The sequence below is a fragment of the Gossypium hirsutum genome, chromosome D10 (assembly GCF_007990345.1).
Source record: "Gossypium hirsutum isolate 1008001.06 chromosome D10, Gossypium_hirsutum_v2.1, whole genome shotgun sequence".
NCBI classification, from domain to species: Eukaryota; Viridiplantae; Streptophyta; class Magnoliopsida; order Malvales; family Malvaceae; genus Gossypium; species Gossypium hirsutum.
The window spans coordinates 10,291,951-10,316,204 of NC_053446.1; the positions used below are offsets into that span (position 1 = coordinate 10,291,951).

The 24,254-nt window shown below is 34.3% G+C and overlaps 1 protein-coding gene across 2 annotated transcripts; it reads right to left on the reverse strand.

The window, feature by feature from the left end:
• Positions 1 to 2,972: 2,972 nt before the first annotated feature.
• On the reverse strand, positions 2,973 to 24,254 carry LOC107914191 (calcium-transporting ATPase 9, plasma membrane-type). Of its 2 annotated transcripts, XM_041103084.1 has the most exons (35): positions 24,089 to 24,254; positions 23,830 to 23,904; positions 23,408 to 23,676; positions 22,259 to 22,375; positions 22,137 to 22,176; positions 21,370 to 21,485; positions 21,156 to 21,287; positions 20,967 to 21,056; positions 20,480 to 20,549; positions 20,240 to 20,310; positions 20,065 to 20,148; positions 19,909 to 19,986; positions 19,765 to 19,836; positions 18,909 to 18,992; positions 18,744 to 18,826; positions 18,554 to 18,662; positions 18,068 to 18,123; positions 17,886 to 17,928; positions 17,696 to 17,779; positions 16,876 to 17,013; positions 12,625 to 12,690; positions 12,448 to 12,546; positions 10,772 to 10,882; positions 10,008 to 10,175; positions 9,120 to 9,179; positions 8,681 to 8,845; positions 8,450 to 8,566; positions 7,507 to 7,605; positions 7,282 to 7,419; positions 5,704 to 5,804; positions 4,602 to 4,647; positions 4,284 to 4,421; positions 3,802 to 3,909; positions 3,599 to 3,690; positions 2,973 to 3,324 (listed from the first exon to the last, which is right to left on the reverse strand). In XM_041103084.1, the coding sequence occupies exons 3-35, from the start codon at positions 23,579 to 23,581 to the stop codon at positions 3,219 to 3,221; spliced, it is 3,255 nt and encodes a 1,084-aa protein (XP_040959018.1). In that variant the 5' UTR covers positions 23,582 to 23,676; positions 23,830 to 23,904; positions 24,089 to 24,254; the 3' UTR covers positions 2,973 to 3,218. The 2 variants fall into 2 exon arrangements, with proteins under 2 accessions (XP_040959018.1, XP_040959019.1); XM_041103085.1 differs by lacking the exon at positions 23,830 to 23,904.

A 24,254-nucleotide genomic window follows, 5' to 3' on the forward strand; every position in this document is an offset into this window, starting at 1 on the left:
CACTTCAGGTTATATTTTCATGATAGGAACCGGAGTTGTTTCATGGTCATCCAATAAACAATCCATTGTTACTTTGTCAACGACTAAAGCTGAATTTGTTGCTGCAACAGCCTGTGCTTGTCAAGCTATTTGGCTAAGGAAAATCTTGGAGGAGCTAAAGTTTAAGAGAATGCGAGCTACAACAATTTTTCGTGACAACAATTCAGCTATCAAACTCTCAAAAAATACAGTATTACATGGTAGAAGCAAGCATATTGATGTAAAATACTATTTTTTGAGAGATCTTAACAATGATGGGGTAATTGATCTCAAGTACTACAAGAGCGAATATCAACTAGCTAACATATTTACCAAACCTCTCAAATTATTTTCCTTCCAAAATTTGAGGAGGTTAATGGGAGTTTGCACTTTGGAATATCTTGTTTGAAGAATGGCACCAGTAAACTGAAGTTTAAGGAGTTTTTCAGTTTAAAGGAGGGATTGTTAATAAAATCTGGTTGTTAATAAAATCGGATTGTTTTTCTTATTTCTAGGCAAATAGTTGATGCATATCAAAGTTTTAGTTGTTGAAAATTATGGATTTATTTTGTTTAGATTTTTTATCTAGTTGTTAGTGCTTATTTTTAGTTTTTCTATTATGTAAAAGCCTATATAAATAGGCTCTTGGATTATGAATCAATGTACTCATCATCTTAGTTTTCCCTTCCCTTACCCTTCCCTTATTATCTTCATCTTGTTGTTATCTCTTTCAATAAGTTAACAGCTCCCCCAGTAAGAATACAGCTTGAGTTTGTTCTCCCCCTCTACCTGTATATTTTACTGTTAATTCATTCATTCATAATCATTATCATCATGTTTGAGACGACCAGATTCAAAAGCCAACACTCAATATCTTGTTTTTCTCTAGTGTACAAGGACGGACAACTACTAAACTCTACCACGGCTCTAAGTTTGTACTAGATTCTATGAACTTGTGTGGTAAAAATTGGATAGGATAGATTGGTTGTCTACCAAAAACGGGAAAAGACACATCGGTTGAATTTTAAATTGGTAGACCATCCAGCTAAATAAATTTTGAATCACAAGTTGGTTCCTTAAAATGTAATTCACTAAAAAGTAATAGTATAAGACATGAGTTAAACTCAGTTTATTCACCAATTTGCAATCCCGTCCTTATGCATCAACTAGATTACTTTACTTACTAAGATTTTACTCTCAAAAGTTCAGTTACAAACTGAATATGAAGATGCAGATTAAATACATTTTTATGTAAATCATGGATGATAAAGATGAAACTTAACCTTAGCGAAAGCATAAAAAATTTGAAAATGAATAATTAAAACTTTTATCTTTTTTATTTTTTGCTTCAATCAAGAAATATTTTTTTATTTTTTTGGATTTTTTAAAATAAAGAAGAAACGACCATGGCTTCTGGGTTTTAACATGAAATTTTGATAAATATTTTAGATTTTCTTACATATATATATTTTGAAATTTTAGAAGTTTTTTGTTTATAATTTTTATTTTTTAACATATAATATTTTAACATGATTTTTAATAGTCTCAATATATTTTTAATAATTTATATTTATTTTTAATATTTTGTTAGATATTTTAAAATTATTGTTAAGAATATTTAAAAATAAAATAAAATTGATATTTTAGCTATAGTTCAGAGACCAAATTAATATTTTAATATTCCACATCACCGTTTAACATATAAAATTTAATGGATAGGCTAATTTGCACATTTTATGTATAAAGATTAATTTATCCATTTTTTAAATAGAGGGACCAAAATGTAATCCGTCTCTAAATATAGAGGCTTCTGTGGCACTTTTACAGCTTTACAGTATTGTGAATACTATAATAGTATAGGCTATTCTAACGCATGATAAATGTGTACTTTGCATTTGTACTCTGGTATGAGTTGATTTTTACAATTGAAATCAGCTATTTGAAATATTCAATGGATTCTGACTTCTCCAGACACGTATCAGACTTTAGAATATCAGTCTGTTTTGCTCTACTCCAGTTTACTTTCTCTGTTACTGGTGATTCTTCATTGTTCATTGATTTGGTGAGTGCAAGTCAGACTTCTGCAATCATTGGTAGGGAGGTACAAGAGTGTTTTCAGTTGCATGATCCAATGGTGGCAAAAGGCTTGAAGAAGGTTTCAGAGTGTTAGCCGTATTAAAGGCAAGTCGTTTGAAACTTTGAATTGCCTAATTGGAACTACGGGGGAGCTAATTCATCCATTTTATTAAAGCAAGAAAGGAAATTACAAGCCAATCCTGGTTTCGATGGCTTGGGATATTGTTTTATGATGGAGAGTTGAATATTTCTATGAATATAGGGCAAGTTCTCCTTTATTGTCAAGTTGAACCATTTATTTCTACATTTACTCGGGATGATAAATATTTTACTTGATGAGTTTATATAACCATATTGTTCCCTATTAAGGGTTAGCCATCTTTAAATTCTACTTGAGTTTCCAGTCTAACCTAGATATCTTATTTTTGTTCTTGTGTACCTTACCAGTAAAAGGTATACATGGTGCTTTAACTTTAACCTTTAACCTTCATTTCAGAGCTTACTATATTTGTCTTTAGAATATTTATCCATTTATGACACAAATGTTGCTTGTGTGTGGTTGCAGGTTCCCTATGCCATAAGTTATTCGTTTTCTGCTTATCCATTTATTTTATAAGTAATGGCTAGGGTCATTAAAGAAAACAGAGAAAAGGGGAAAATTAGAAGAAAATAAAAGAAAATGAAGAAGTTACTCAAAAAGAAATATATATATGTAGGGACTACTTGTGCAATTCAACTTCAAATTTTCATATAATATGATGATATAACATGTTATTTCAGCTTGTCATTATACCATTAATGACTCGATGACCAAAATACAGCAAATAAATAATATTAGTGATCATATCGTAACTTTTTAAAGTTCGATGATCAAAACATAATTTAAACCATATCTGTAATTTACCCTTCACTTAAACCTTGTACAAAATACATAAATGATCTTTCAGAATCAGTTGCCTTGATTACACTCAGGCAAGCATATTTTCTTCTGTTCTGTTTTGCCTTTTTAAGTGAGGATGCAGTCAACCGCTTTGCGGTTAGACAACCCTTTCTATACACAAGCTTTAGCAATTCTCAGATTGTCAATTTTACTTAAATAGCAAGGAACAACAGAAATAACAAATTCATGCATCCCTGGATCTTTTGCATTGTTGAAATGGCTTTATGAAGTACGAGGCAACCGGTGTCTTGGGAACCGGAATCAGCTTTCCCACAATTGCAAGAGGCCAGCTTCAAAAGATAATTGCCAGTCAAAGAAGGTTACAAACATTATATATATGACTCTCTCGGTTTTGGTACAGAAGTTAATGAAGCATTTTCCAAGGCAAAACTAATTAAATATTTGACAGTTGGAAACCTAGGCTTAGAGATTTACTAATAACTGCTCTTGCAACGAGGGGGGAAAAATAACTTTTCAGTTGTGTTTGACCACATCAATTAGCATTGACACTAAATAGTAACAGTTAATACCAATATTCGAACAATCAATGAAGGGAGAAACTACCTGATAATGCCAATGCCAAGGGATACAAGCCACAGTTGCCAATCAAGTCTCACTGTTGAGGTAAACTTTCCAAGGAACTCGATGATGATTATCTACAAAAGAGTTGGAAAAAGTAACATGAGTAGACCAATTAAAAATGAGGACCACAAACAAAGCAGAACAGTCCACGGATTGAGTTAAAAAAGGATGAGATTATTAATCACCTGAAGTATGAAAGTGAATCCAATTATTCCCATAAAGAGGTAGTTTTTAGTCACTCCTTTGAAGCAATTGATTTCTTCAGGCTTTCTAGCATTAAACTCATTGAAGATCTGCAATTTGAACAGTTATCAACCTTAAGCTTTACACCATGTAAAAATTATTTAGATAGGTATGCTTCAGCAGTCATGTATACTCTGTTCACAAGTCCAAATCATCCAATTGCAACAAGTGCCCTTTAGACATGGCATGTAGGTTATAGACTGTTTCTGGACATGTCATCCATTTTTTACTAAAAGTCTTAGTCACGTTTGCAAATTGATGGAAATGATGACAAAATTGTAGCGTCTACTTGAGAATATTTCAACTTGGTACCAAGTCAAGAATTTAACTATTGCTTATGCACCCAAATGTGTAATTGACGGTGAACTAATAGCAACAAATCCAAAAATAGACCCAAAATCTCAACTTGTCAACAAGTACTTACTTGACACATGACAAATGCATTGAATATCAAAGAATTCTTCACTTTATAGGCATGTTCCCTGTTACCATCATCCTCCAACTGAAGAATGGTCATGCCTCTGAAGTTGAGCACAAGGAGGACAGTGACTTGATATAAAGCCTGAAATGACATGTGAAAACATCATAAGAGAACATGGAACATAGAGCTATATTCCAGACCCTGGTCTGAGTTAGCAACACTCAATCAAATAAATTGCAAGGCAGCACAAGCTAAGACAAGTAAAAAGTTAACAGGTGAAAATAATTAGTCATATGGCAAGGACCAAAAAAGAACGGGTACCTGTATTAGTAAGTTCCTCCACATGATGTTTGTAATTAGAGGTTCTCTGGAAAAGTAAAATATTTACATCAACAACACAAGACAATTAAAAGATCAACTAGATAAGGTACATTCAGTCATTTCTAATAATCTATAACTAATGTATATACTAGCTTGAATTTGAACCCAAAAAAAAAAAAAAGACTAGCTTGAAAGAGTAGACAAGTTGAAAACAGAATACAGTGACATTGAAAAGTAAGGTGAAACCCTTCTCTTTCTCCCCACTGAATCCCCTTACTGTTTGCCTGCTTGATTCTACATCAATGTTTCTGCATGCAAACATGCATTTCATTTCCTACAGAAATCAATTTTAGAAAAAAAAATACTGCTGACTGAGAAGACAGGTTTTTTTTTTTTTTTCTGGAAGCTTCCTTCCCTAACTGAAATCACCGAAAATATTCAAATGAAAAGAAACACGACCATTTGACATTTTAGGACCATAAGTTATGGTGAATGAAATCAGCAGCATATCACTATGTGCTAGCCAGAAATATTCATTGTGTTGGTGACCTTAGATTAAAACAAAAATACTTGAATATTTGACAATAAAAATTATATGAAGATGTAAAAACAATCCAGATGAGGTGGACACTATATTTCTTTCACACAGATAATCTAAGAATTGAGCAGCAGTAAAAAGGAATTATTGTAGAATTGTCTGCCTTTGTGCCATTCAGTAATGTTCTGAAGACAAACTAAATGTAAAATGTTTCTGAAATTCCACAAAAAGCAAAAACCTTGTATATTTTCTCAGATTAAAATATTTGTAAAAAGATATCAGCCTTAATGCCAGATGGAAATGTTCAAAGATAAACCAAACATTAAATGTCTCTGAAATTTTACAAAAACTGAAAGCCTTGTAAATTTTCTCAGAAAAACATTAAAAGAGCCATATATAAATGTAGCATTTTACATATTAGTAAACAGAAATAAGTTAATTTTGATCAATAAATAATCTTAAAGACAATTGCCACATCTATGCTTGCACAAGTGATAGTAATTATAGAACTAGAGTGCTATGGTTCAAATTACATGAAACATTCACATGAGAAAGGATTCAAACCTTCGGCCAACTGGCGACCTATGCATAAGGTTGTCTGTTGGAGGTTCAGTGGCCAATGCAAGTGCTCCAAGTGTATCCATGATCAGGTTAACCCATAGTAACTGTAGCAAAAGAATTCAATCATTCAAATTTTTGTCTTCATAAAGAGATGTTTTAACGAACATATCTTCTTAGGTTGACCATAGAGTAACTTATCCTACTCGTTTTTCTCCTATCTCTACCCTAACAGAAACATGATTTTTGAACTTTATTCAACATGCACGCTCACTAGTTTTTAAGTTCAATCACCACATACAGAATGACAAAATGATCAGCGAACAGCTATTTAATTCATGGCCTAGCACCCAAAACTATATTCCAGGAAATTAAAGAAAACTTTCCCCTTGTCAGAACCCAAATATACAAATGTCATACAAGCTTTTAACCATAACACCCATTTTTAAACATAAAAACAGTGGCTGATCACTTTTTTTTTCTTTGTGGGGGGAGAGCGGCAGATAATAATACTAATTGCTATAGTGTAGGCTATGAATTAGAAAATGAACAGAAAGCATTAAGAAAATCTGATTTGGTCAAAGTTTTGTAGAGAACACTAGTTTTTGGAAAAAGTTTAAACTTACATGATTGTGACTTATATTTATAACAAATCATTAATCTAGAGTTTATGAAAAATGATTGGTAGGTCAAATGAAAAGACAAATAACAACATATTTTTTTAATTTATAATGCATAAATTTAAGTTATAGATAGAAATAAAAAATTTATTTTGAGAGGGCCAACCAAGTAATTATGATTTTATTTAGTAGTAAATAAGAATGTTCAATTTTTCTTTTTTTGGGAGAGGGTTAGATGGTAAGAAAGCCCCTAATGAATTAACACTAGAAAAGTCCATTTATAATCTTGGAGAAAAATAAAAGCTCATTACATTTTTAATTTGAAAAAACCACTTCAACCCCCCTCATCACCTTCATTCAATTAAAATAATTTATTTGCTAAAAATTGCTTATGACCACTAATAATTATAAAATATAGGCCACAGCTATTTTATTTCAAACTAAAACATGAAATAGCTATCAACCAAAGCTATACCCCTTTTAACACAACATTTGCTAAACAGCATACCCTGTCCCATAAAGCTTCTGAGACATATCAGATTCCGGGTAACTATGAAACCAACCCATCTACAACAAGCTTTTCAGAACTGGAACAGTGGTTGAACCAGTCAGGCCATCGGTTCGCTGGTCCAACCAGTTTGGATGGTTAGATTAAATAAATCATCAAAAATTAATAAAAATATTAAAAACCAATTCAACCAGTTTTTTAGCCCGGTTGAACCGGTTTGTATTGGTTCTTGCCTCAACCAATCCATTTCGCTGGTCCCACCCAAGTCCGATCCACTTCAGATAACATTGATGTACAAAACTTAAACCATCATTGATGCGCACAACAAATGAAATCCCTAGATCATTCATACCGCCTATGATGATACTATGGTCCTAATGTGAAGCATAACTTTCAACACTCCTTTGAACAGTTAATAAAACACCAAATTTCATTGATTACAAGAAAGGGCAGTACCTGCACCGAATTTAAAGGAACATCACCAGTGGATATTGCTGCCACAACATTGATTACAAGGGCTGCAACATTCACAGTAAGCTGGAATTGTATAAACTTCTGAATATTGGCATACACAGAACGACCCCAGCGAACAACCTACATTAGCAATACAAAGCTGAGTTACAATTGCTGGAAATTTGAAACAATAATATCCATGTGAAAGAATTAAACATGCATGCTAACCTTCACAACTGAAGCAAAATTATCATCCAATATAACGATATCTGAACTTTCTTTTGCGACTTCAGTCCCTTGAATGCCCATAGACAGACCTATGTCTGCCTAAAATACAGAAAAAGTAAAAAAGCAATCAACAGAATATAAAATGTAAAAATGTGGAGATCAGCAAATTAAGTATGGAAGACATGGTGTAATCACCAATCAGTACTAGAGGCAGAGTATGAGTTCATTAGATTTAGGAACAAAGCTGCTTGAATGAAAGGTAATTGGTCCATGATGGTTCACAACTTCACATAGCTGGTAGTAAGCAAAAGAACTATTTTCCAATTATATGACTCACAAACAATCTCTCAATTTTTACATTATAACATTGGTTAATGCCCAAGTTAGTCTGGAAAGGGCATAATTGTTAATCAGAACCATAGTGAATATGCAAGTATTTTAAGCGTACACAGAGATACTAAGGTACTGTTTGATAACTAAACAAATTCAATAATGATAAATTAAGTGATGAATTTTAGTTAGAAAATTTACATACAGAATTTACCTTATAAAGGTAATTTAGTATGCAATTGAAAATTACACGCTTATTGGATATTTTATTTATCTTTTATAAATTAGAAATATGGTTTTATAATTATTTTCAATTCATAAAAGTTAAAAAGGAAAGAATATAAGATTATTGCATTTCAAAAAAATGTCTTAAATTGACTTAATACGTTAAGTAGCAAAATCTACTAAGTATTTCAGCAATTATTGTTTGAAAATCTTCCATCAAGTAGTTCCTACAAATAATTATTGAACATATTGAAAAATTAAAACCATTCAAAATTTCAACTTTCACTAGTTTATCAAACACCAATGCTTACCAAATATAATATGCATCCTAATGCATCATCATTAAAAGATAAATAAATAAATCTGTCAGTTAACCACAAAAACAAACCTCATGAAGTGCAGGAGCATCATTGGTACCATCTCCAGTCACAGCCACAACATCCCCTCCCTTGCGTAAGGCTTGAACAAGCAAAAGCTTGTCATTTGGAGAAGATCTCCCCATTACCTGCACGATACTCCCAATTAACCACTCTTTAATGCTTGAATCAACAAATATGCTCTACACTTGGAGAAAGATAACAGGATCTAAAGCCAATATAGAAACATAGTCGATTGATACCATTATTTTCCTGGCCACTTGTTCTCTTTCTTTTTCAGTTAAGGCACGAAACACCCTTCCTTCAATGATAGTGGGCTCAGTAACATCTTGTGCAGAACTAAGTATCCCACACTCCAAAGCTATTGCTTGTGCTGTCTGGATATTATCTCCAGTGACCATGCGTACCTAAAGATTCAAAAAGTTAGGGTTCCATTTCATGATTTTCATGATTTTCATGTAATTTAATTGTTATATGTATCAAAGTGTGTGTAGCTCATATAAGGCATTATCATTGATAAAAATTCCAAGTATTCATTCTAAATTATAGTAATTAAAAATCTTTAATTTCTTTTTCTAGAAAAATGAAAACTTGACCATCCAACTGTCTACAAAACTAGCATTCTAGGCACCAAGGATATAATAACTTCAGAAGCTAATCTTACAAAGCCATCAAAATTACCTTAACACCAGCATCCGTACAAATTTTCACAGCATCTTTAACACCTGGGCGACAAGGATCCTGCAGGTGAAAATCATATTAAGCTAAAAGAGGAAGCAGTTCCACTTTGCACATGGGTCTAGCTCAATAAAGCAGGATAATCATGATTCATTCACATAATTGAACAAAACGGCAACTCCCTAAACACTTCCAAACTGCCTTTGTATAAATGGAAACACGAACACTCAACACCAAAAGTAACATCAAATTTGAAAAATGAATCCAAACTAATAATTATAAGGAAAAGAAAGAGCATAGTTCAGCTGTATAAAGAACCTTTTTGTTTAATGTGTACAAGGAAATCCACTTTTAAATGGTTGTAATCTAATAATAGGCATTCCTCCATTTATTTTTAGCATATTTATCATTGTATGGCAGAAAGTACACATAATAAGATAATCATTAAAGGCACTCCTAAGTTCCAACATGCACAAAAAGAATGGCACTATAATGCTTAAAGTGGGGAAAAAAGGAGAAAAGCTATGGTATACAGGTTACATTGACCATTGCAAAAGCTCTCCTTTTGTGGCAGAATTAATCTACCTCAGTAAACTTCAATGAGTAATTTTGTTTCTAAAGATAGATCTACTTGCTTGGATGTGCATGCAAGTAACACTTTGTTTAGTGATATATATCATAAAAATGTTGCACTTAAAAGAGAAAAGAGCAATTGCTTTCTTTCAGAAACAAAGTTCCATATCGTCATTCAGCGCAGCTTATCATAAACTCATTAGTAGATCAAACATAAAGTCAAAGCTACAATGATAGTCGAGCTACTAATAGATGAACAACCATTATGGGGAAGTACCATTAGGTAAAAGTGGGGAATCCATACTAAAAACAGTTTACCTTTATACCAACAATAGCAAGCAAAACAAGGTTATCTTCAGGTAAGACCCAATCATCAAAGCTCTCTTCATTACTAGGAACTTTTTCCTGTTCACACAATCTGTATGCAAGGGCAATACAGCGCAGGCAATTTGCAGCCATTTCATCAATAGCAGCCTCAAAAAATTCCTGCAGAAAGATGGTTAAACATAAAAGTTGAAGCATATACTGATGTCAAATCATTAGCCATGACTTATGGTTAGAGGGAACTGATGCATATTGGCCCACAAGAAAATCTTCCATATTGACCAACAAAATAAAACGAAACTTTCAGATTCTATTATCATAACCAGATATCTTAGAACTTATTTTATAAACATACACACAGACACATACATATTGCATCTTACTTCACTCAAGCAAGCACTACTTTTGCACTGCAGACAATATAAAGTTTCTAGCAGCTAGAGTGTGTCATGCACCCTTGACAAATCCGGTTTTAAGCAGTAACAATGAAATAGATAAAACAAATTTAGGAATCAGAAAAAAAAAATAAACCACCTTAAAATTGTTGTATGCAAATATATAATACTAATATAAGTATGTAATAAAAAAATTATGAACATATACAAACGGTAAAAAGAGCTCAAAGCTAAAGTTAAATTATGGAGCTCAAATTGTGTCTGTGTATTGCAAATGAGAGGAAATTCCCTTATTTTTAACCCAGGAGATATTTCAATAGTGCATGCATGTGCTTGTGTGTGTAAAAATGCATAATCACTAACCTTGTCCTCATTCATGGATTGCAGGCAACCATTTGAATCAAGATATCCAGAACATGCAGCCAAAACTATCTCAGCTGCTCCCTTCCAATGTATATGAACTTCTGCATCAGACTGCCATAAGAAAATAGGTAAGAATATATATTAAAGGAGATTGTTTAAATTACTAATATCAATGGTATGTTCAAAATATTAGGCAAAGAAGCTTCGTTTTTTTTTAATGTTCTCAATCACCTTAACTAAATTCTACTAAAATGAGCTTGGACCTGAGCACTTCAGCTATATTCCCATCAAGAAAAAGACTTGATCAAGTAAGCATCAAAGTGCATGGGCAAGTCAAATACTTGACAGCTAAGAAATCTCAGTTTTCCTAGGCCCAAAAATCACAAATCACATATGAAAGATTCATATCTCATAGGCTGAACAATGATAAAATACTAGCAAATCCACCACATTTTGCTGTGGCATTGCAAAAACTTTTTTTTTTAATTTTAAAACAATAGATCAATAAAAAAAACTTAAAACTACTTTTTTCTTAATTATAAACAAATGATAAGAAAACAATTAAAAGTCAAGCAAAGAAAAAAAAGAAGGGAAAAAGAGAAACCAGAAACAGACCATAATAATAATTTTCATGTTTTTGTTCATTTTTCACATTGGCTTCGTTCTTTTTCTTTCTTCCCCCTCTTTTAAAATTCTTCTTTCACCAAAAATTGAAAAGGCAAAAATTCTATTACCCACCCAAACATAATTTCACCCAACAGAACCACTTTTTTGTCCGGCTAAAATGAACCTAATTTTCTTTTTTTTCCCCTCCTTTATCCCTTCATTCCCACAGCTGAGTGGGCCAAGATCTGGCTCTTGCCTCAATTGGCACAGCAGGGGCAAATTGATTCACTTCTGCTTGGCAGAGTTCAGCATGGAGGTGCCAGATTAGTATACCCCCATAAGACCTCCATCCATGCTGCCTCTCAAGCTTAAGCTGCCCCTTTCACTCTCCTCTCTTCTCCTTCTCTCCTAGTTTTTCTCTCTACATTTTTTAACAATTTACTTTTCACCTTAAGTCCTACAAATCCCACAATACCAAATTATTAAGCAGACTATATTTAGCCAACTTACTTCCTGATCCACCAGCTTAACAAAACAAAAGACAAGCCAGCATTACCCAGTCAAGAAGGCCTGGACAACAGATGTTTCTACCATTCATGTCCTTATTCCGGTCCTATAATCAACTAACAATATCAATTATAAATGGAATCAAAATGTTGCCATTTCACAATATTTGATTGAATGTTCATTCAATGCCGTTAACAGTGTTTATTTTAATTCACCCTTAAAATCCAATCACACTTTGATATGTTTGAAACAGAAACTGGTGTTGTAGAAAATGTCTTATTCTAAATCCAGCCTAAGAAACCTGTCTATCAAAAAGTAAGCAAATTGAGGAAACAACCAAGATGCTTCTGTCAAACTGCTCAAATATGAATTTAATGCAAAATAAACATGCACAAAAATGTCAATGTTCGTAGGAGGGAAATCATCAGAAGGCCATTAGTGTTTTAGCCATAAACAAAGAAAGTAATTTTTTTTGTTACTTCTAATAATAGCATTTTAAATCATCTAACATAGGAGCATCAACAAATTCAGAAGGCATTAAGAAGTGAGACTGAAGCCACTACCCGTCGTAATGCAACACCACCTCGCTTTTTCTCTGAATTGAAAGGGAAAACATGAAGAATAGTGGATTCTGATCTGATAGCATCAAATTTCATCCCCAACTGCAATATAATTTTCAATGATTAGTATGTAAAAGCAAATTAAATCAAAAGTAGATGATAGACCAAGTTATGGGGTACCTCTATTGCCCAAGAAATGATAGCTTTTTCTGTGGGAGATCCAGAAATCTCAACATCATCACCATCCTGGAAAATGAATGTTATTCAATGAGATTTCTAGTGTGACTTATGAACAATATCAACTATAATCACAAGAACCAATTGATAAGTCAGAAGCAAAGGTCATTGCCTACTGAAAATGTAGAAATCAGAGTATTATATTATTAAATAGAACATAAATCAGAGTTTTTATATACAACCTATGACACTACTTTAGGAAACTCTAAGTTAGGAAAGATACTAAATAGGAGATATGATCCCTTAAAATAAGGGATTTTAATAAAAAAAATATCTACAAAATATTCCTAAAATATTTACAGAATATTCCTACACTCCCCCTCAAGCTGGAGAATATACATTGTATAATCCCAGCTTGAATAGGAATTTATTGAACACAGGTTTTGGCAAAGCCTTGGTAAGAATGTCTGCAATCTGTCCTTCTGAAGGAATGTAAGAAAGAGTGGCTGTCTTTTTGTTGACTTGATCAGCAATAAAATGCCTATCAATTTCAACAGGCTTTGTTCGGTCATGTTGAACTGGGTTCTTGGCAATCTGAATGGCAGATTGATTATCACACAAAACTTCAAAGTGATCCTCCTGATTTGTGCCAAGTTCTTTTAGTAATTTAAGTAGCCAAATTCCTTCGCATATCCCCAAAGCTAGTGCTCTAAATTCAGCTTCAGCACTACTTCTTGAAACAACAGATTGTTTCTTACTTCTCCAAGTTGTAAGGTTACCCCAAACAAAAGTGCAGTACCCACTAGTGGATCTTCTTTCAGTGAGATATCCAGCCCAACTAGAGTCTGTAAAAATCTTAACAGTTCTGTCTTGTGTCTTCTTAAACATTAAGCCGTGTCCTGGAGTTTTCTTCAAGTACTTGAGAATTCTATTTGTTGCTGCCATATGCTCTTCAGTAGGATTAGTCATGTGTTGACTTATCACATTTACAGGAAAAGCTATATCTGGCCTTGTCAAGGATAAGTAGATTAGTTTCCCAACTAACCTTTGAAATTTCTCTCTGTCTACTAAGGACTCATCTTCTTTATTGAATCTCAAGTTTGCCTTCATTGGTGTATCAGCCGGCTTACAGCCAAGAAAACCAGTTTCTTTGAGTAAATCAAGTACATACTTTCTCTGGTTGATCACAAGTCCTTCTTTTGATCTTGCCACCTCCATTCCTAGGAAATACCTTAGCTTTCCCAAGTCCTTGGTTTCAAATTCTCTGTTTAACAACTTCTTCAAATTGCTAATCTCTTCCTCATCATCTCCAGTAAGAATGATGTCATCCACATACACAATTAGGATAGCTTTCTTATTTGTAGAAGTTACCTTGATGAAAAGCGTATGATCGACAAGGGACTGCTTGTAGCCATTTTGAAGAATGACTTTAGTGAACCTCTCGAACCAAGCTCTGGGTGATTGTTTTAACCCGTATAAAGACTTGTTGAGCTTGCAAACCTTATTGCTACCTTCAATAGACTTTGAGCCAGGTGGCAATTGCATATAGACTTCTTCCTCAAGCTTGCCATTAAGAAATGCGTTTTTTACATCAAGTTGGTGTAATTTCCCATCGCAATTTACAGCCAAACTTAGGAGTACTCGAATAGTGTTAAGCTTTGCCACAGGTGCAAAAGTTTCTGTGAAGTCTATCCCATATGTTTGCGTGAAACCTCTGGCCACTAGTCTAGCTTTGTATCGTTGGATACTGCCATTGGAGTTATACTTTACAGCAAAGATCCATTTACAGCCGACAGCCTTTTTTCCTTGAGGAAGGTCTGTAATGGTCCAAGTAGCATTTTTCTCTAATGCACAAATTTCCTCTTCAACAGCCCTTCTCCATTTTGGATCCTTTAGAGCTTCAGCTATGCTTGTGGGAACCTGTTCTTTATCCAAAGTTGCTGTAAATGCTTGAAAAGACGGCATCAATGAATTATAACCAGTAAATTTTTCAATAGGATGCTTGGTGCACTGTCTAACCCCTTTTCTAATAGCAATAGGAAAGTCATCTAGAGTAGTGGACTTACTGATTTCTTCTTCCATTTCGGCAGCTGGACCCAAATCCAATTCTCGGCAAGAATCAGATTGCAAAACAGTCTCAGGGATATGTCTTCTTTTTCTTGTGTAGACACGAAGCTGTTTGGGTGATGGTGTTTTTTGAAGACTGTCAATTGGAGTAGGTGTATTTTCAGGAAGAGTGTTTAAAGTGGGTGTAGGTGAATTAGTCATAGGTACTACAGGAGAATCAATGGGAGCATTCACAGGTGACAGATCTGCAGGTAATGGCGAACAAGATGGCAATTCTGAAGGTTGAGAATGAAGATTAGAAGGAGATACCTGTTGTGGCTGAAAATCACTCCATGTTTCCCCCTGAATTTCAGCCTGAGTGAAATAGGAATCCTGCTCATAAAATGTTATATCCATAGTGGTGAAAAATCGTTTAGAAGGAGGATGGTAGCATTTATAACCCTTCTTAAGTGAAGAATACCCAACCAATACACATTTTAAAGACTTAGGATCTAACTTGGACTTATTAGGAGCAATATTTTAGATAAAAACAGTGCAGCCAAAAATTTTAAGTGGCAGAATGGAGGAGATAGGCTTAAAATGAGGAAAGTGCTGCAAAAATATAGATTGAGGCATTTGAAATTTTAAAACCTTACTAGGCATCCGGTTGATTAAATATGTGGCAGTTAATAAGGCTTCCCCCCACAAATATTTAGGAACATTAGTGGTAAATAGAAGAGAACGAGTAACTTCAAGAAGGTGTCTATTTTTTCTTTCGGCAACGCCGTTTTGCTGTGGGGTTCCAACACAAGAACTAATCTGAACTATGCCCTTTTCCTTAAAAAAATCACCTAAAGACCTAGCAAAAAATTCACTGCCATTATCAGATTTAAAGAGCTGGATTTTAGACCCAAATTGAGTGAGAACCATGTTATAAAATTGCACAAAAACACTAGCAGTTTCAGATTTATCTTTCAGCAAATAAGTCCAAGTTATCCTACTGTGATCATCAATAAAAGTGATAAACCACTTACAATTATCAGCATTCTTCACCCGAGAAGGGCCCCAAATATCACTATGGATCAAAGCAAAAGGGTAAGAAGGCTTGTATGTAGAAGGAAAATAAGATGATTTAGTATGTTTGGCAAGAGAGCAAACTTTGCAAGAAAAAGAATTAGGCCTTTTATTAATGAATAGAGCAGGAAACAATTTTGCAAGGTATTGGAAACTAGGATGGCCTAAACGAAAGTGCCATAACATAACAGTATCAACTTTTCCTAAAGCGGTAAATGACTTGGAGATCTCGATTTTAGGAGAGGTAGGGAGGATGTAGAGACCATTATGCAAGCTGGCCTTACCAATCATCTTCTTCGAGTTCAGTGCCTGCAAAGTACAATCACGATCATTAAAAATTACAGAGCAGTGCAAGTCTGTGGACAATTTACTAACAGAGATGAGATTGCACGCCAGATTTGGTACAAAGAGAACATTTTTAAGTGCAATCTGTTCATTGAGAATAACAGTGCCATGTCCCTCTATTTTGCACAAGGTACCATCAGCCGTTTTGACAGCTTTACCAAAGGTATGGAAAAAATTGTGAAACAATGCCTTGTTACCAGTCATATGATCCGTAGCACCAGAATCGAGAATTCAATTAGGAGTCAACTGGGAGGAGAAAAATGCAGTAGAAGAAAGGTTACCTTCTGGATCTTTTATGACCAGATTACCTTCACAAGACCCTTCAAGAAAATTGTTGCCATTCAATCGATGGCAGGTGATAGTCAGACTAGACGAATCTGATGGAGCATCGGAACCAGAAAAATTTTCTGGATTTGAAGTAATCTCCGAAGTAGGAGAAGGAGTTTCGGACATGGTCTAGGTTGAAAAAGAAATCGTAACCTAAACTGATACCATGTAGAAATCAGAGTATTATATTATTAAATAGAACATAAATCAGAGTTTTTATATACAACCTATGACACTACTTTAGGAAACTCTAAGTTAGGAAAGATACTAAATAGGAGATATGATCCCTTAAAATAAGGGATTTTAATAAAAAAAATATCTACAAAATATTCCTAAAATATTTACAGAATATTCCTACAGAAAATATTTAAGCCTAGCCAAAAACTAATATTTTCTTAAGCATAATAAATATTTATCTCTTGACCTTAGCATAATGAATTAGATGAACAGAGACAATCTTACCTTAGACACAAAAACATTCCCCGTGGTACTCTGTGCAACTCCTTCACTCAACAGAGACACAACTGATAGGTGCAACTGAGAAGACTCAGCAGGTGGATTTATCTTCTTTTTCCCAACAAAAGCTTCAACAACAGTCATCTGTGATACTAGTTAATCAGACTGAAATCTAAAGCTATCAAACAACTGGATTAAAAAATTGAAACAGCTAAATAAATTTCAAAAACCAAACATATTTAAAAGCCATGTAAAAGAATTGACCGAATAAGAGCAACCCTGATGAGGCAAAGCCATGCAGCAAGGATGAAAATATGGCATTATTAGAAGAAGAAAAAAAGACACAAGAATTTGTCAATGATTAAGGCCAGGTACAAATTCAAGGTGAGAAAGATATGAAGATACTGTAATCAAGAGTGCGTATATATCATCATCACTACTGTAGAGACTTTTCACATGTAGTGCTTGTTTTCATTGAAAAAAGTTAACACTTAATAGCATGCAACGAATGGACTAGATCTGAGTGAGAACCTTTCAGAGAGTGTGGCATAAATAAGGTGGGCTGGACAAAAGTTGCAATATATTTTCACTACAATTGGAACCAAGAAGATATAAGGAAACTAAAAGGCTATATAAGCCCTAACCCTATCTGATTTAATAGAAAGAAAGCAATAACTTTTTTACACTTTTTTATCACTACTTGCCTCCTGTAAGCCTCTTTCCAATTGAAGGGGCCCAACATATATTGGACATTTCCACATTTATCAAGTGTGAAAACAGAAAGCACAAAATCATAGTGGTGTAACAAAAACCATATAGAACTAACCTCATTCAAAGTCAATGTTCCAGTCTTATCACTGCAAATTGTTGTTGCGGAGCCCATGGTTTCACAAGCTGAAAGCCGGCGTACCTGTGTATCTGTATCTGTTAGATAAACATTCCATTAAAGAAAAACACGTTGATCGTAGAAGCAATCATGGACATAAAACATTTAAAAGTAGAATTAATGAACTTGCCAAAGCTTTATCTGCCATCATCTTCCGCATCGAGTATGCAAGACTGTGAAAGTTCATGTAAGAACAGAATATGTAAGAACAGAACCATGAATAAAAGAGTAGGAAAAGAAGCACAAAATATACTCGACAGCATGAGTTCAATTGTTAATGCATAGGTACCAAAAGCTATGAATTAAACTTACGTCAAGGTAACAGCCAAAGGAAGGCCTTCAGGCACAGCAACGACAACAATTGTAACCTGAACAAGTCAAGTCAGAAAATCTTGGACTTGCTAGTAAATAAACATTAAAATATTAACATCACCTTTGCTTCATGGGATTAACTATTCTGTTCAAGTGCTAAATATAGTGCAGGAGGAACATGAAATTTATGGGAAAAATCAAATCAAAATTGAGACCCAAATCATTTATAGGATGGCAAAACAGTTACATGCTTACTTTGGTCCACTTACTACTGTTTATTTGTTCCTTTTGGTAATTTCAACAACTTGTTACTTGTGAAACCAGACACGGTTACTCCCACCACGTAATAGCATACATGTATTTTTATTTTAATAAACCTATGTCATAAGCCATTCCCTTCTATTGTCAGACTATTATAATCCTTAATAATTACAATCTCATTCCCCTCTATACCAAACAAGACCTAATGAACTATGGTGTACTTACCGCAATTGTAAAAATTTTAACAACATCATTAAATGCATCATCAAATTTAGTGCGTCCTTTAATAAATTGTGTAGCTCCATTTGGATCTTCAGTATTTCCAGTGAAGTATCTAGAAACCAATCAAAAGTAAGACGTTAGATGGCATGCAATTCATCTAGCATGAGTAATAAGTTATTGATTCTTAGCATACCTTGCCAAAAGAATAGCAAGCACAGAAACAGCTACAGAAAGCCCAACTACGCCTATAAAAGTTGCAACTCCATTCAGCCGCACCTACAATGTGTTATAAATAATAAGCTTAAGATGCATCATAATAATTGGAACTAGGTATTATTAAGATACACTCTACTCAAACCTGCAAGGGGGTCTCTTCACCAGTATCCTCAGAAATACTTGCCATTAACAGTCCCCACTCGGTATTGATTCCAACACCAGTCACCTACAAACAATTTAGGAAAGATGACATTTCAATGGTTTGAAAGTGAAACAGCGAACCAGGCTAAGCTATCCAAGATGTTAAAGAAAGATCAAATGCATAGTGAAGAAAGATCAGAATCTACAAAAGACAACCTCTTCTAAAAGACAAACTCCCTACTAAAGACATAAACGCAGTGTTAAGACACAGATAATCAAGTGCCACATGTCGAGCACACCAAATTAAGTTCATCAATTTTTTTCTGTTCTTCTTAGCTTAAAACAAACATTATGCAACTCATCCTATAAACCTTACAATTTTTGGCAGATCAAACAGATTTTTTTCAAATCCAACAAGAAAAGAACATTTTACCAACACATACTTAACAAATCAAAATCTAGTTGCCATTCATAAAGTGATCAACGCTAACAATCTTTCTCAAACTACTACCTCTATACAAGAATCATATCAGGTTATAAATGAAACACAAAGGATAATTTGAGATAAGAGATAAGAAAAGAAAGATTATCTCACACCAAAACCAGCTTACACAGCTTCTCAATAAAATGCACCCCCATTTAATAGACAGATCAATCAACAATTTGAAACATAAGTACAATGCCAAAACAAAAGCACAAACCATTTCCTACTATCTCTCTACAGTCTCCGTAAAAAGAAAGACAGAAGCTTAGAGGACTTGGCAAACATCACCCTATAGAACTAATAAGTTACCAGCAATAATCAAAGTGGTTAACAATGAGCACCAAGTAAAGAAAAAATGCAAGATATTAATTACCAGCATGGTACCAAAACCATCAGCAACTTTGCAGCCAGACATCAAAAATGGGTCATTTTGATTCTTGTGAACCTACAAGAAACCTTGTGCTTAAAACAATGAAGCCTAACATTAGATAAATGCATTACCAAACAAGCAACTTACAATCTTGCTTTCTCCAGTCATGCTAGATTCATCAATTGCTAGAGAATGGCCAGCGATTAAGACTCCATCAGCAGGAACCTAACAAAAGCATCAAACTATTATTTAGTCCAAGTGCACATGAATATCAATGCCCTGGAGAAAAACTGAGAAACACACCTGATCACCAATCTTTAGCGGGACAAGATCACCAACAACAAGATCATATATTGAAACCTTTACAGTTCTACCACCTCTCACGACCTGAAAGGACATTAAAAAAATAACCAAATTTTAAGGTAACTATAGAAATGCTAAAAATGGACGTTGTCATACAGCAAGAAGTAACACATACCTCTAGCTGGATATTTCTCTTTTCCTCATTTAGATTTTGAAATTGAAGTGACTGACGATAATCACTAGTGGCTGGTAAATAATTGTTTTAAAAAAAGGTTAGCTACAGATCATCCTGCAGTATAACAATTACACTGCTTGTAAAAACATTAACATTATACAACTAAGCCAAACTTTAATTACAGGAAGCTGCTTTGATACAAATTGCATTCTATTTACAGAGAATTATCAAATTTGATACCTGTAACAAGTATAACAAGAAAAACAGCAAAGAAAATGCTACCCCCATCATACCATCCTTCTTTCAAACCCTATAAATGATATCAATTAAAACAATTACCAGTAAGGATAAAGAAAAGAACAAAGAAAAAGTAAAATCAATGCAAAGTAATAAAATGGAACAGCCAATAGCAACATAATAGTCATATCAAGCCTTTAAATATTAATCATTTCCCTTCCCTTCCTTTTTCCCCAAATTTAGGGAACCAAAAAAATGGGAGTTTTTAAGGAAATGAAAATTATATTTTTCAGTTCCCCTAAATTTGGGGGTAAAGGAAGGGAAACAAAAGAAAATGGAGGGTTACAGAGCTCCCCTCACTTTGCTTCCTTTTGTGCAACTGCAATCCCAATGAAGGGAAAACTTCCCCAATATCCCCTCTTTTCCTTTCGCTTCCATCTCCTCAATCCAAACATACCATTAGTAAATTCAAAGCAAAGAAATGTTTTACCTCAGTCTTTATTCCCAACCCCAGTGACACAGCAGCTGCTATAATCAATATGATAAGGGTCAAATCTTGCCATGCCTCCCAGAGGAACATCTACAAAACAGCATAGGTATCAATCGGTATCAGTAAAATTTCAACCATAATTGCAAGAATTGAAAGAAAAAAATAAGGATTTCAAAGAAAATAATATACCCAGAAACTCCGCCCCTTTTTCCGTGGATATGTATTTGATCCAAACGCATTCCTCCGGTTCAATAAATCAGCCTCATCCTCGTCAATTCCTTTCTCTAAATTTGTTCTCAACAGACCTGACAACCCTTTAACCTGATGAAGGAATTCACAACAGACATTAGCAATAAAAAAAGCACCAAGTAAATAAGGAAAATTACATGTATAGATAACTTACTCCACCATATTGTTCAAGTGCAGATAACTTATGATCACGGGTCATGGATGCAAGTTGTTCTAATCCAATTTTATAATCATCACCGGCACTTGGCGATGCAACTGGTGCACCTGATACTGAAATTGCACAGATATGTTAACATGAAGACAAAGTAAAAAATAAAAATAAAAAACTAGGTAGCAAAGAAACTGTAAGAGCATTAGGTACAAAAATGAAAAAATAGTGTGGTTTTGAGGCATCAAGAAAAGAAGAGACAGGTGCAATGAAAATGGAGAGTATTTGTATTAGCATATATGTTTATATTATCCTAAAAGTATAAAATGTCCTATTAAGATTGCAAACTGCTCAAGTAAAAACATCAAAATACTTAAACTTTGCTCAACCAATTCATCATCCCCATGAGCTCAATTTGACTCATAGTTACATCAATTAAGCTTGGTTTAACATCAGGCCAAGCCCAAGTAGCTCTCAATTACCTTGGCTTATATGTTACATTCCTACTCAACAGTAAATGGTTGTAACTAGAAGACATAATTTATTTCTCACCACTTGAGCAATGAATTCTTATTTGAAAGGATTCCTGTGCACTATTTTGTGTTCATGTTTCTCCAAGCACTTCCCCATTGTGCAAGCTAAATTGCAAGGAACCATTATATTGCTACTATTTACTAAAATTGGACATTGGAGAGAAAGCAAGAGCAAAGAAAGTCAACAAAAATAAAATTGTGGAGAAAAACTATAGGTAATATTTTGGTAAAGCAGCATACCAATTTGATTTTCCCCAGCCAATTTGAAAAGCAATGCTGCCTGCAGAAACAAGCAGAAATCAGTTCAACTTTACTGGAAAAAAAGATCTAATTAAAATGTTGACTAAAATATTTAAAATTACTCTGATGACTTGTGCATGAGCTCTTATCATCCTCTTTCTTTGCTCTTTTTCTTCTTCCTTTTTCAAGTCCAAAGTGTAGCGAAATCGACGAGAAGCATTTAGCACAAGCGCTGCTTGCTGTAAAAGAAAATAAAAAATTAGCCCAAGCTCCAAGAAAAACAAGTGTCCCCCTCTCCTCATCTTACCCAAAGACCACAACTAACAGATAATTAATGCATTAAAAAAATATTGAAAAAATCATGAATTGAATATGGGATAGCAAATAATCAAAAGCAATATGAAATTTGCAAAACTTGGTTATAAAGGCATGAATTAGTTTCTTTTTTTTTAAAAAGGCCCATAAGCTCCAACCCAATCACAATGAGACCTTGATATATCAGCCGTATGACTCAACAAGCATAATCCTAGATAAGACTTAGCTTTAGAAATATACTTAAAAACAGCCAAAACCAAAAAGGGAGAAAATGAAATTAAATTGCAACAGCATCATGACTCTAAAATTAGCTTGGTCACTACATAGTTTGGAGGGAAAGAAACAGCAAATCACATCTAAGGCCCTCAATCTATCTCCTGTTTGCAGCAATGCATCTGCTGAATATTTAAGTTTGTAGCATGGCATTACGCTTCCTTTGGATTAATGATATAGTGAGTATCCAGAAAAGAAGACCTAAACATAGAGCAGCCATTTTCAGACTGATCATACTGTACACTTAATTGGAAACCACCTATTCAACACAGTGATTGATGCAAAGAATGCAGCATGATACCTAAAACCAGCATCACCCACGATTCAGTTCAGTTCATTCTGGCTGCTCACATATTTATAACATGATGGAAACTTGGGCAAAAATTTCACACTGAACACCCACCCTGATATTAGTCCAAGCAAGCATTACATAAGAAATAAAAACTGGCAATTTAATCATTCCAAGCTTGCATTTAAACATTCAAAGCATCACTAAAAAGTTCCCCTAACCCATTGCAAAGAATAACAAGTAAAAATATAGCTTAAACACACAAGTGAAAATGGAAGTTTATTTAATTACCACTAAATACTATATAACAACTTTTTCTTTTTTTACAATTACAATGAGAGAAGAAAAAAGGTAGAGAAAGAGACAATTATACAGACGGAGAAAAAGGGATTACCCTCCAGCGTTTGAGAGTCTCGGGGGAAGCATTCTTGGTGTGAGCAATGTCGAAGGGATCGGACGTGCCAGCATCAGGATCAAGGTGATGGTCGAGATCAGCATTGTCCTTAGAAAGGCCAGCCTCCACGTCATTGAGGTGGAGGAGACCATTTCCGGATGAAGTGCCGCTCATATTGGAGATTGCTATTCAGCAGAAAAACTGTCGCAAGGGAGATGGCTCGCCAGTCCAACACAATGGCACAATCGCCGTACACAAAGTTGGGCCACCTGGAATACAGAAAGAAGAACCCTAGTGTTATGAAAACCACATCCAAATCTTTACTTCATATACTGTCTTTTTTCTTTCTAAACTTGTTTTAAATTTTCAAAACAAGCAAGCCAAAACAGAGTAAGAAGAGGGAAAATCAAACAGCAGCAAACCGTAGAGAAGCAAGGGATGAATGTGGATTAGAGGGGAATCCACAAAAAGCGGAGGAATTCGCTTCCAATATCATTCTGTCACAATAACAGAAAATGCCAGATTCTTTATTTTGTACGGCCAAATTGAACTTCGTTTATTGTGTATTGCTTTTTGTTATTTGTTATTTGGATTGTTTTGTGCAAGGAACAAACCTCCAGTAATGAAAAGAAAAATAAAACAAGAAACCAAAAACAAAGACAGTTAGATTGTTTGGTTTACCAGCAAAGCAGGGGGAAATCCAACCACCGATGGCTTGGTTGATGAACGATACGACGGCAAGGACTTTGCGTTGATTTCCCATACGAGTCGTCGCCCCACTCACGCTTTGTTTTTAAAAGGAACTTTCTTAGAAGTTTCCTTTGGGAATTGACCTAAACCTTAACCA